At 31.9% G+C, this 13,900-nt stretch overlaps 2 protein-coding genes across 2 annotated transcripts in view; one reads left to right on the plus strand and one right to left on the minus strand.

Annotated features, from left to right (window-relative positions):
* PXDN (peroxidasin) overlaps positions 1 to 13,900 on the plus strand; it is a 573,716-nt gene that overhangs the window by 287,902 nt on the left and 271,914 nt on the right. The window lies entirely within an intron of this gene.
* Positions 1 to 13,900, minus strand: part of SNTG2 (syntrophin gamma 2) — a 221,909-nt gene that overhangs the window by 36,728 nt on the left and 171,281 nt on the right. Inside the window, exons 11-12 of the mRNA XM_065730780.1 lie at positions 13,469 to 13,507; positions 1,139 to 1,255 (exon numbers count right to left, since the gene is read on the minus strand). Coding sequence (XP_065586852.1) covers positions 1,139 to 1,255; positions 13,469 to 13,507 — 156 coding nt within the window. The remainder of the gene's footprint in view (positions 1 to 1,138; positions 1,256 to 13,468; positions 13,508 to 13,900) is intronic.

Here is a 13,900-nt window from a genome sequence, read left to right on the forward strand (position 1 = left end):
TGATAGGGCAGGATCCCTCCAGCAAGGGTCCATCCCATCACGCTGTAGTGGATTGACACCAGCTAAGTACCCATTCTGCTTATCACTCACTAACCCCCACCTGCAGCAGGAAAGGAGAAGTGGATAAAGCAAAACCAAGGAAGGTCATAGGTAAAGAAACAAGTGTAAAAATAAATTAAAAAAAAAACCACACTCCACTCATCCACAATTAAATTAATGTTTTGTGTTGTTTTTGCACTTTAATTGGATTGTAGGAATCAAATGAAAATTATTTCAATAACTTAACATATGGGCATAAATAACAAAGAAATAAAGAAAAAAAAAACCCACAACTTTTCTCAAGATGCGCTTTTGCATTTTGAAGAGTACTACTGCTTGACCATTAGAAAGAAAAAGAGGATTGAAGTTAATAGGAATCCCTGGATTTAGAACTTCAATCAAAAGAAAATGTTACTGACAGCTTCAGTCTAAGTATAAAAAATATGGTTTGAAGAATATGTACTTAGGTAAGGTAAATTAGATAGCACAGAAGTACAAGACAAGATTTTAACTGGATCAGCTGAAGAAACTGGGAGACTAACCACCTTCTAAGCAAGAACATAATAAAGCTATTTAATTGAAATTGCATTCTAATTTCACATATTGTTCTTTAGATTTGTTTAAAGCGATGGCTCTCTGGAAGGAATAGTAACAGGTCAATCCCTCACCTGTATACAAAATTCACATTCATTTACTATTAGTATGGATTGAGTATTTCAGATGTAACCTCTAAGAAAAGGGTTACTAGCAACTCATTACATCTACAAAAACTAAAACAAAAAGCTAAATTTAAAAATATTGGCTGTAGCTAGCTAGAGAAAATGTGAACTTAGAACCTTTAAAAAGTAAAACCACTAAATGTCCTATTGAGAATTCTTTGAGATATCCACATATGGTATCGTTTTCAGAAGAACCTGAAAGAGGTTAAATATCTAAAGTTTATTGAAATTAAATGGTATTTATGGCTTTAACTTCTTTTGAAATCTCAGCTGACAAATTCACTTGGTAAGGAAAAGTAAACTCAGACATAACAAACAGGTTTCCACTTACAATGGAACTGTAGCAAAAAAATACTATACAGATATATATATATTTTTACCGGTGGAGTACTGAAAATGTAGAAGGATGAACCCTTCAGTGCTAGAAACTTGAATTTGTAGAGCTGAGCTGAATCAGTTCCTTCAAGTCTCTCATGTACCCATCCCATATGTATGACCTGTAAAAGAAAATAATTGAAGATCAAAGCTCTACATTTTTCAGAGAGACATCTGAATAGGCTAAATCTTTCCACAAGTAGAAGTGGTCCCCTTGAATTAGAATGTATCATTTTCTTCATGTTTTCCTTCCTATCATTACCATGCTCTTGAACCCCTTAATCATATCAAAAAGACAAATCAGGTCAAAAGCCCTCAAAGAAGCTTAATATATACAGTACAAGTTGACTGAACCTTGCTCCTATCCCAAGTGGTGAAATAAACAGATCTGTATGTATTGTGTGTCTACATCAAATAAAAATGAGAAAAGGTGGATTTCATAAGAAAAAAAAAAAACCCATAATAATTAAAGTGTTCCAAGACAGTGAATCTGTCTATACTGTAAGGTTCCATAAATAATTACCATTTTAAAAGTCAGTGTATTTCACTTCAGCTAGCAGAAATGCAAGGTGTACTGAAATGGTACAGCCATGTTTATAAACATACATACAGTGCAGTCAAAACTTGGAAAAATGAGAATTTCAGTTCCTTAAACCTATAAAGAAATACATCTGAGTAAGTCATTAGATTGATCTGAAATTTAATAACTTCCTGTATGCTTGTGTTTGTCATTGTTAACAAAGGGTCTTTGTCACACTACTTGTTTTGCAGTGTTTATATACATTTTAGCTCATTACAATGATTTATGTTCTGCTGGAATTAAATGTCAACTTCATCAGTTTTATGTTTTCTCTAACCGTATTACATTATGTTTCTTTATATTTCAGTTAGATTAATCTTAAGAGAACGTAACATTAAGTAGGAGAGCAGCCTTCCTTTCTGAGGTAAATGCAAATTTCTAAAGGAATAATGCCATGTTGTGGCAGTAGAATATTAAGAATGAAGCTTCTCACAAAAAAAAATTAACCTAAATGTACACAAAATGAAACTTAAAGTGTTTAAGAAGAGCGTATTATCCTTGACACAGGTGACCCTAGAATCATCTACCAACCAGAATATTTAGCTATTACTGAAAATTCTTCTGATTTTCACTTAACAATACACTTAATGAAAAATACTGACTAATACAGGAGCAGGAATGTCATAACACTTGTGAATATTCTACAGAAGAGTCTACAGAAGAAGTCTACAGAGTCTACACAACACCTCTGAAAGCCTGAAAAAATTATTCATTAAATCACATGAAAGCCTCAGCATTTGCTCTATGGACACAATTTGGAAAACAAAAACAAAATGAACAAACAACTGCAAAGATCTCCAGAATGCATTTTTATTGAAAACTTGGTGTGTGTATGTAGTTACTGCTATTAGAGCAAAAAATTAAGTAGTAAAAAAAGGTAGGAAACAGCTAACAGTTTATAAGTACATTCACATTTTTGTATCATGAAGATTTCACTTTTATTTTTTTTAATTATTATATGAAACTTACAGCTTATAGCAATCAAATGTTTTGGAATAGCAATATAGTTCAATATGTTGAACGGTACTCTGCTTCTACTGTACTCTTCTATTGAGCTCCAATATTAACATTCTAAAAAGTCCAAAGAAATAGCACAGTAAATAAAATAGGCTTTTCAATTCTCACTTTGCTACTGTGTAAATCCCATAACTCTCATCAAAATGTTACATCTACACTAGTCTGTAAAGGTTTAGTAAGAAAATGTTCGTCCACTTTAATGTTTTAATAATATATAACAAAGTATCATTGATAAACCAAACTATAATAAATATTTCTTTTACTAGCATAATAATATAGTACTAAATAATCCAGATAAAACAAGTATGTCCAAATTGCAAAATCTGAACAATATTTTCCTTTACATTCTTAAATTAATGCATGCAATTTATTAACCTATATGCATACTAAATAATGTATCAATTACATTGAGAAGGATTTATCTCACTATTGCAAATCATCATTATCATCATTGCCATCATAATCATCATCTTTTATCCTTAAAGCAGCATTTACTAAGGAATTTTAGAATTATCTACAATATCAAACATGAAAACATAGTCACAGATAAAGTCTTCAGCTTGTTCAGGTCATTCAACAAACACCATATATATTAAACCAACTACATGACTCATTCTGAAAAAGATAATAATATATCTAGCTGCAAGCCAAAAATGTACATTTAGTATACTAGATCAGATTTTCTTAGAAGTTCTTATCTGAAACTGAGGGCAGGATGGTATCCAAAGCCTGCAACTCCATTTTTCAAGTGTATTTTCACTCCAAACTATGTGTTATTTTTTGTTATTGACAGTAAAATTTTTAGTTTGATTTATCTAGTTGACAGAAATAAAAAGTTGTCCTATAAGCATCAGTCTTAAGTACCAACTGTAGTACAAAAGTCAGCCATAACCTTCTTTTGACTTAGAGAAAGGGTATTGAATTTCTCTAACTTGAAGTAAAAGATTTCTTTGCAATGAACACATTCTTTTTACCAAAATTTTCCAACTGTGACACAGGGATAATACCCTTACCTATTTTATAGAATTTGTATGAAGACTCTGTCACTCCTGTATTCTTATCTATGTCTGCAAGATGTGTTAGCAGAGCCAAACATTCTAGCCCTGATTTAGTGTAGCACTTAATCTTTTATGTAATTCTCTTGAGAATGTATTTAGCTACCAACACAGACTGCATTTTTTATTAGCTGCAAACACACTTCTGGGCATGTTTTGTAAGTTTTTGCTGAAATGGAACTGTATTATTTTTATTAGAGTCACACAATACTGTGATTGGTCTTCCTGAAATAGATCAGCATTAAAGTTGATTCTTCACATTACAACCAGGTGTTTCTTTCTAATTACTAACATCTAGAAAGTGAACTTTAAGCTGTCCCAAGGGCCGTTTGTAGAGTCTCTTTCAACCTCAGACAAAAATGAATAATGCAATAATTATTGCATTATGGTATTGGGATATATAATATATAATTGTACTGGTAATGAGAACCTCTTTCTGAAGGAATGGTTCACTGAACATTCTATTACTGTATTTAACTTCTCATTCATCTAAATTCTTATGAAAAAATATATATAAGTATGGTTACGTATTAATTCCTTAAAAGCTAAACAGTAATACTTCAGGTACATTTCAAATACAGCACTCAATATTAGTCTGCTTGACTGAAACAACTTACAAAACTTCAGTTCCAGGAAGAACTTTTATAAAAATATAAATAAAAAAACAACAAACCATATCTGACCAAAGCAAACACAGTACTAGAACCATTAAAAACATAGAGACCTTTTTTTGTTTCTAAATTTTATTATAAGAAATATCAGAAAATTATTAGTAGTTCTTCAGTCTTTATTTTCTTAGAAACCTTTAATGACCTTCACATTGTCAACACAGCACCTGGAAGAAGTAGATAATTATATACTTCACAGTAGAAATAAGGAAAAAATGGTCTGCTGATTTATACTTTACAAAAGAAAAAAATATACACCCACAAAAAATTGGATATGCAATTGTTCAATGTTATTTTAAAAGAATAAAACACTCATTAAAAGTTCTTTAAATTACAAGATTTTTTATATTACCACCATGCAACTAAGTATTAATGATGCCAGTAGACAAAATGCTGTTAAACTGCCTTGCCTTAACTGTATTAAAAAGATCTATAAAATGAATGTCTACGTCTTTTTTTTTTAATGAATATGTGAAAAAACTCACTAGTAGCACATCTGTAGATTACCTTGTAAGGCAGAGAAAAGTATCCCAGTATCTCAGCAAGATATTAACTATCTCAGTACATATATATATTTAAGAAGAGAAATGCAGTACATCTAAAGGCATAAAAGCTTTTTGTTTGTTTGCTTGTTTAAGCATTTTTTAGTATTAAGGAGAAAAGCAAAACTTGAGTTGAAATATATGCAGACTGCTGGATCAGCTAATTGAACAAGATATTCTCCAGAGGAAAGCAAAATCATGCAAGATAGCTGAAGAATAATTGCTACTGCAAGATCTGTGGTGAGCTCAGTAGTAATTGTATTAGGAGAAGGCAAATTAGAATGTATGTACTAATGACTATGAGAGAGGAAAAGTAACTGTAAACGAAAAAGACAAAAGAAAAGAATCTAAAGTAGGAGAAAGAATGAAGTTTAGGATTTTTTTTTTATACTGACTAGAAAATACAAGAATATGAGAAAATAGAAAATTAAAATGGAAAGAACAAACAAAAGCTATACAGGCATCTGAAGTGGGAAATGTGGTAAAAATATCTGGGAGGAAAAAAAAAGTAAAGGGGATACCAAGTGTATGCTTGCTTATAAGGAGAAAAATAAATGTCTTAAAAATTAAAGAAGGAAAATAGAATTTCCTTTATCAGAATCGGTGTTTACTTCTTCATACATATATGCATTTTTAAACATGTATGTTTTCAAATAGAAATAGAAAAGAAAATCTCATATTGACTTGTTTATTACATGGTTGTTTAAACAAAAGAATGCTTTTTTAGTTAAATGTTAATCTGTGGGAAACTAAAACAACCAGCTTATAACATTTAATGCCAAGCTGTTTATGGTATGGTATCTTAAGTAGAGGAGTGACATTTTAGCTGACTGCCAGTTTGTGGGTGGGAAATTCAGGCCAGGGAAAAAATAGAAAAAAAAAAGTTCTGTTATTTGGATTGAATTCTGCCATTTGAATTTTCTATGAATAATTAAGCATACTACTACAAACTGTACCATTCTCAGCACAGCTTTTACCTTTCTATTTTTATAATACATAATCAATTTAAGACTACTATCTGAATCTGTGTGGAAAATTAGCCATAAATCATCAACATATTTCCAAGTTTCTACTGTGATATAATATGCATTGCAAAAGTTCCTGTAGGAACAAAATGAACTACAGCACTCATGAGGAGACATAACAAGTCAGTAACAAAACATAATCTAATCACAGCAGATAAATGAAACTTATTTACACTTATTATTTTCCTACAGCAATAATACATCTTAAGGCTGTAATGACAGCAAGCTTAACACGCGTTATATTTAATAAATCCATTGGTACCTTTTGTATATAGTACTATTAGTTAAATAGTTACAAAAGGTAAACGAAGCATAACAGTGAAGAGGAAAAGAAAGAAAGAAAGTCAAGTGGATCTCTGAACAAGTCAAAACAGATGGGTTCGCTTGTATTATGAAAGTGAGATAAGAATCTACAACAGATGCCAGCTTGGCCTGCAAGTCAAAAATTAGTGTTGTTCCCTGATGCATCAGAGAACAATACAAAACTAAGAAAGCAAAGAGAAGTGCATCTTGAGGTAACTTGTTTTCAGTCTTTCTGAAAGCAAGTGGTAGAGCTTGTTTTGAGAAGTACACATACTGGAGGGATGAAAAGCTAATGGATTTTCTGTGTATCTATGACCTTCTCTATCTGTCTTTCACATACCTAATGATCATTCAGAGTCCTGTGGGTAGTAATAACTGGTTTACATCTTTACTTGTTTCAATAAGGAGGCAATGAGACTTAGGGCTGATGACATTATTTTCATAATCGTCTCTTGTTCAGCTTAGGATCCAGAACACAAAGCTCACTCCTGAATACATGTAGCAGTAAATTGCATTTGAAAAGAATCCTTTCTGAGTTCTGCAAACATTGGTAAACCAATAAAATATATATGCTATAGCTTAGTGCAACAGTGGCCCAAATATTGGTTTGAGTTTTGTGGCCCTTTTCACACTGCACAGTTGCTCGTCATGTGAAAGGAATGCCAGGGGAGAAGCAGGCATGCAAATTAGTTTCCATGACTAAATGTCAGATATATCTGTTCTGTGAGCAGGTTTAACAAAACAAAATGCATATCTCTACTAAGTTGAGAATACTACTCTATTAGCATCTCTGTCAGACATCAAACCAGCTCTGTAAGAGTCTGCATTGCTCTCTCTGACAAGATCTAAGAGTCTTTCTAGAAAGAAGATCCATACAGAATCACAGAGTACTTTTTATCTGAGAGGGGTCTCTGCAGGTCATTCAGTCCAATATCCTGCTTGAAGCCACTGTAAATAAGCTTGCTGTCCATGTGAGTTTTGATTATCAACAAAAGTAACATATAATATATGGCAAAATAATTAATATAATTTGTTTTTAATATCAAACAAAGACAGATTTCATAGCCTCTTTGAGAAACTTGCTCTGGTGCCTGATCAAATTACCAGAGGTTTCAGTACTTGAATGTAATCACACTTTCTCTTTTTAGGAGATCCTGTTTGTTCAAATACTTAGTGTTCTGAATAGGAAAACATTTGAGTTTTGTCATTGAATCTAGAGATCAAAATAAATGGCTATCAGCAAAACAGGACATATTTTTAAAATCTTTTGAATCTAATTATAAATCCTTTTCCTTCCAGTTCCATCAATCAGTTGAGTTCAATTTCTTACATCCAAACAATACAGTCTTATCTTGACCCCTAAACTTCTTCATACTTTTCACCCTATCTTTTCTTGTTAGTTCTTCTAGTTCTGTTTGCCATTTTCATGGACATCATTCCACAGAGTACTTCTGCAATTAGAAATAATTGTACCTGAATCTGAATATACTTTTAACTAATTTTATTTGATTCTTTATTCATGCTGCACAGTCATTCCTTTTCTCATTTAAAAAGTAACATTCATATCTCAACAGTGGGTGGTCAAACCTTATTTAACTACTGCAACTCTTCTTATTCAATATTAGCAAATTACCCATTCTGTTTGCATTCTTGTATTACACTAAACTAAACCAGTAGAACAATTTGTGTAGCAGGAATTATTGAGACTAATTAAAAATGGAAAATTCATGTCCTCACGCTATTGGACCTTTATTTCTATTTTATATCTAAACAGTATTACAGGAACAAAAAAGTATACCAGAAAAGCTATTCCTTTCCTCACCAAATAAACTGTTTCCTTTGCCATTTTGGAAAAGGAAAAAATCTTTCAAAATACAGCTATTACAAAAGTGTCCTCAGGGAAGAAAACTCTGATGAAAATTCAGTCTTAGCTTCCTTCTACATATCAAATGATCAAATAAACATTCTTCTTAAAACTGTGTTAAAATAATCTAAATTGGAGAATCATTCAGAAAGAGGACTGCTAATCCAGTGAAACAGTTCTATAGTTCTATAATATTACTTGGAAAAGCATTGGGTCCTAAAAGCTGCAAAGAGCATACTCTAAGTTTTTCTGAGAATGTACAAGACACAGTCTAAAGTCCTTCTGACAAGCCATAAGGCAGAAAAATGTAATGAAAAAGAGAATAAAGAACAACTGTCTTTTATTTTACTTTATTTTAAATTTTTAAATAAATTTTAACAGCTAAAGAAGACATTGTAATTAGAGAACATGATTTGTGAATTACATTGTGCTACACACTGCCAGAGATGACATAGAAAAAGCTAAATGCTGGAAGAGGTAGTCAACACATTAGGGTAAGAAGTACTACTTATATGCACTTTTTTGAACATTTCAACTTAAATAGGACTACATTTCCTTCATTTAATCCATTCTAGACTTCTTAGAATCCAATGATTAGAAATCCCACACTTTCTAAGAAAGAATTAAGATCAACTATCTCATTAACACACACACAAAAAATGGAAAGTGTAAACACAGAATCTGAGAAATGTGTGTGTTTTAGATAACATCACATTTCATGAAGTAAGCTCAGAAACACAACTAAGGTGTTAAAAATTGCATAATTTCTTGATTTTTTCTGGAAAGTTTGTAAAATTCTGCCAATCTTTTTAACTTCAGCATGCTTCTCTGAAAACTAAATATAATAATTATTTACCCCACAGAGGTACTACATGTTAGCAAACTGACCATTGGTTAAAAAGTTCAAGTGGTACTTATCTGTTAGAATAAGTTGTATTTTCAGTGAAAGAGAAGAGGTCCAAGAAAAACCTTTGAAGCAGATCAAGAGAATTTCACTAGAAAATTCTCTTACATAGTTGACCTCCCATGCAAACTAAGTTAAAATTGTTACCGAGGAACATTTCAATTCTACTTTTATGTGTTTTCTTTCTGCTTGAAAGAATTTAGTTTGGCTATCTTTCTACAGCCGCAAATCGTAAAATTATTTTCTGTAACAATCTAACTTCTCCAGATTAATAACTTGGATAAACTAACTTTATGATCACATTGTACACTTTTACTTATTCTTGCAGGAGTATATGTAGGGTTTCTTTTAAATTGAAGCATGAAGCCAAGAGAAAATGTTCAAAGCATACCTGGGACAGCGGTTCTACAAAGAGAAACAAAGGGAAAACTTTCCATATTTGAAAATCTCCTTCTTCAGAATTAGGATCACAGTCATCAAAAACGAAGGGGAAAAGAGGCTTATGAGAAATATAGTACATTACTTTTTTCAAAATGCATGGCCAATTATACATATTTTGTTTGTAAAAGATGCTTCCTTATTGATACGAGGATCTCCAGTAGTGGAAATTGCATAATTTCTCTAGGGCTTTATCAGCTTTATGAATAATAAGAAAATCTCTTCCTTATGTCCAACATGAATTACTTGCTGTAAATACAATGTAAGACTATTTTTTTACCCAATAAATTTATTATTATTACATATACAATTATTTACTATATATTAAAATTCAAATTATTTTGGTCTGGATGAAATAGAGAAAACTAAAATTTATGAAGTCCAAAATCAGGGCAAAACTACCATGATCTAGAATACACAGCTCGTGTTGCATAATTCCTTGCCTTCTGCAATTGCTATCACTAGGCATTAAGTCATAATTCCTGAAAATTTATTTCATATCTCTGTATTCTATTCTTTAAGTTTCAAACCCCATTTCTTTCAGTCTTTCCACAGAGGTCATGGATAACCCTTTGGTCATAATTTTCTCTGAAACAGTATGTCATCACATGCAGTATACCTGCCAAGACCCAACACTCGCATGCCTTAAAGTAAGTTAGTACATATAGCCCAGGATCCTGTGTCTTTCTCAAAAGCAACAAAGGAGACACGGTTTTGGTAGATGGTCAGCCATGGCCATTAAACTGACCTTGGGAAACTGTTGGACACTGCATGCAAAGCAAGGGGAAAACTGCCCAGCTCGAGCCCATGGCTAAAAAATAACGGCATAAATTAGCAGGCCAGACAGATGAGTAAGATGTATTATGAATTCTACTTGGGTGAACAATGTCAAAATACAGTAAAAAATTGTACAAGTTCACTGACAGTGGAGGTGCTATCATAGTTTATAGTTGAACTACCCAAAGAAGTATAATAAATGATATAAAGAAATAAATAAATGAATAAATAATTAAGGATCAATTGATAGGATAAAATTTAAACAGACTTTGAACAGTCTTCCTAATATCTCCAGGCCTCAAAAGTATAAATACGGTCAAAAATTTCCTTCATAGTATAACTCGAGATTTAATCATTTTTTGTTAGTACTTATCGCAGTAAACATCTGTTGCAGTTGACCTTTTTAGTGAAGACTGACTTATGATACATGAGTAGAAAACAAATATTTTTCTGTTTTTTTTCTTCTTTCTTTTTTTAAGTGTGATATTTTTCACATGTAAGTTTTGTTACCTACCTATCCATTGCTGATGTACCTTAATCTGCATCCTCTAGTCCTTCCTTGTCACATACTATGCTTTTATATATGTCATTTCTAGATTTCTTTTTTTTTTTTTTGTATTATATCTGCCAGAGGTCAAGAAAAAGCTCATTGTTAAGGCAAGTGCCTCTTTCTTTACTGAAGAAATATTAGAAATATCAAAATAAAATAATGATCCAAACTTCTGTTAATGCAATTAATGCATTAGTGCATCCTTTGCAGGTGTTGACTCTGGCTGCGAAGACCAATGAATAGTTCTGGAGAAGTATTTCTGCAGTGAAAATATTGGATTCTTCCAGTGCTGTAAATTATTGACTTCTATAAATACTGAGAATCTTACCCTTATAATCACTACAAAAGAGAAAACTGAATACATATATGCATACATGAAAACAAAGAGAGTACACCTTTTCCTCCAGTTGCAAAAAGCGAAACAAACAAGGCAAGAGACACCACAGGAAACAGTAAAAATCTGTTTTATACAATAAACTATGCAGTTAACATTTAGTTAACATTTGAGAAATATTTTCCCATCTCTACCAAGAAGAAACTGTATTGTTTCAGTGGAAGACAAGAAACGCTTATATTAATTTCAAAAAGATTAAAAAGAAACAGCAAATGAAATTTAAAAATACACTCTTGGAAGTAGTTTTTCTGTACTGAGAATCACCTAAATTGTTTCACAAGAAGTATACAGTAATCTAGTAATGTGTCTTTTAGAAAATTGAGTCCCCGGTCTAACTGCCTGCAGGTAACACAGAATCAAATGCTTTCAAGTCTCTAGAGAACTGTAATAAATTACAGCAGGCAGAATCCGAAGTTTCAGTATTTGGAGAATGGTGACTGTAAACATCCTTCATACCCAATAAAACAGTGTACAACCTGGCACAGCCCCCATCTCTTCTGAGATCTACGCAAGTTATATATCTACTTAAAGCCACAGCTTTAACTGTGATACTTACCAAATACCCTTTAAATTCTTATAATACCTGTATATCTGTTAAATACTTCTAGCTGTGGACAAACTTGCACTACACAAGCTGGGGTAACTCCCCGTATAAGAGAATAACCCATTGTATGTTGCTGTCAGTCCTGCTTTAAATATTCAAGTTCTGAAATTAAAGTTCTAATTCTGTCTTCTATTATTCTCATATTCTGCATGGAAAAAGTGGGATAAATATTACATAACTTTTGACACTGTAGATGCTAAACTAAGAGGTTACTTCTAAGGATCAAAAGAAAGAAAAAAGTTTCCTCTGATGGATAATTTAAAGCAGCAGTACCAAGTTCCTCATTTGAATAACTCTCTGGAACAAAATAATTTTCTGTGCTGACTATAGAGGGAGCTTATGGAGACTAACCTGCCAATTTAGATTATCAAATGTCAGGTTGTATGACTCTCTCCAGTATTTTTTTAAAAAAGAGGAACAACATGTAATTCCAAATTCAATACTTTTTCCCATAGCTTTTGTAACCAACAATTTTTCATATGGATTTGATTAATAATTAAATCCATGGCAAAGAGATCAATTAAACACATCCTTCTTATACAACACAGTATTTATTTTGGTTAGGAGATAACTGCTGGGTATCTGCCATACAAGAATTAGAGACTCTATTTTTTCTCTTTTTCTCTGGTGCACTTTTTCTCGAATACTGACCTAAGTATAAGAAAATAATGCCATGTGTAAGAACATGTAAATGGTTAAATATTTCTAATCATTTCTAGAAAAGGCTTGAAATTTACAAGTATATTTTGCAAATAACAAGTCAGTGACATATAAAACTAACATAAAATCTGCCAAACTAGTAACAAGTATTTATTTATTCCCACTAACAACCATTTCTTAGTATTTGATACCTGCAATAAAATTCTGTAATAAATTTCTTAAGTGAAACATGAAATATAAAAGACATCTTGCCTGATTTTCACTCTTTAATCTATAAACCAGCATTTTTTGGAAACTCCAAGGATTGGGCTCTTTCTTCCTGAGTAACAGTTCAGTGCCAGACTGATGCTGTGAAAGCACATATAAAATGAAATTTTCCAATAATTTCCAATAGTTTCCCAATAATTTCTAATAATTTTCCATTAAAACCTTCAAAATATTTCCTAAACTTGCAGGATTAACCTGGAAAAAAAAAGCTACAATTATATTTTACACACTAAAAGAAAATTGTTTATAAGAAGTAAGAAGGCTTCCCATTGTGATCATTCATTTGGGTCATTGGGACATTTGGCTAGCAGAAGCAGGCTGACAAACAGAAGACCCAGGCAATTGATGATGACAAATATGCAATCTCCACAGTATGACACGTCCAAAGCAGATTAGATCTGTAACTCGTTGGTTATCTGTGCACTGTGTGAGATTTAAACACACAATTTGTCAGACTTGCTGATTATACTGCATGCAAACAAACTTGTGCTTTCCAAGGTATAGCTGTAAGTCACATTATACCCCTCTGTCATGTATACACATTATGTACTAAGTAGGACAATTCAGAACTTAAAACCACCAAAAACATTGTTTTGAATTTGGGAATAGGATAAACTTGCATTTAAGCTCTGCAAATTTTTTAACTTAACAATCATTAGAAAATGTGGATAATATAACAAGTCTTACCTGGTCTGAGGGAGAAGAGCATTTATTTGCCATTTTCATCTATAGAATAGAGAAGTGCAATACTCAGAGTTATTAATACACTGATATGAAGTGTTTCTGTGATGTAGCTAGCACTGAGACAGTTACTAAACACTGTATTAACTTCCAAATTTAAGAAATTAAATAATTCCATGCATAAATACTGTATTATTATTAAGTTTATAAAGCAAAAAACTCAAAAGTTTTCATGAAATCCTTCATAAAGATTTGCATTTTTAATCTAAGTCTTCCACTTTGTATAAAAACATTATACTGTACAGACCTTACTTATGAAAATAAAGGCCATAATACATAAGACATGATTAAAGATGAAGCAAATGTTGCTTAGAATTTCCTTGTAGTTTATCATTCAGGATAAACTCCTTACCTTACTTTTTGTTCACTGTTCAGATA

Source organism: Cyrtonyx montezumae, unplaced genomic scaffold, assembly GCF_038088225.1.
Source record: "Cyrtonyx montezumae isolate F1298 unplaced genomic scaffold, pur_monq_1.0 scaffold_13, whole genome shotgun sequence".
Classification (NCBI taxonomy): domain Eukaryota; kingdom Metazoa; phylum Chordata; class Aves; order Galliformes; family Odontophoridae; genus Cyrtonyx; species Cyrtonyx montezumae.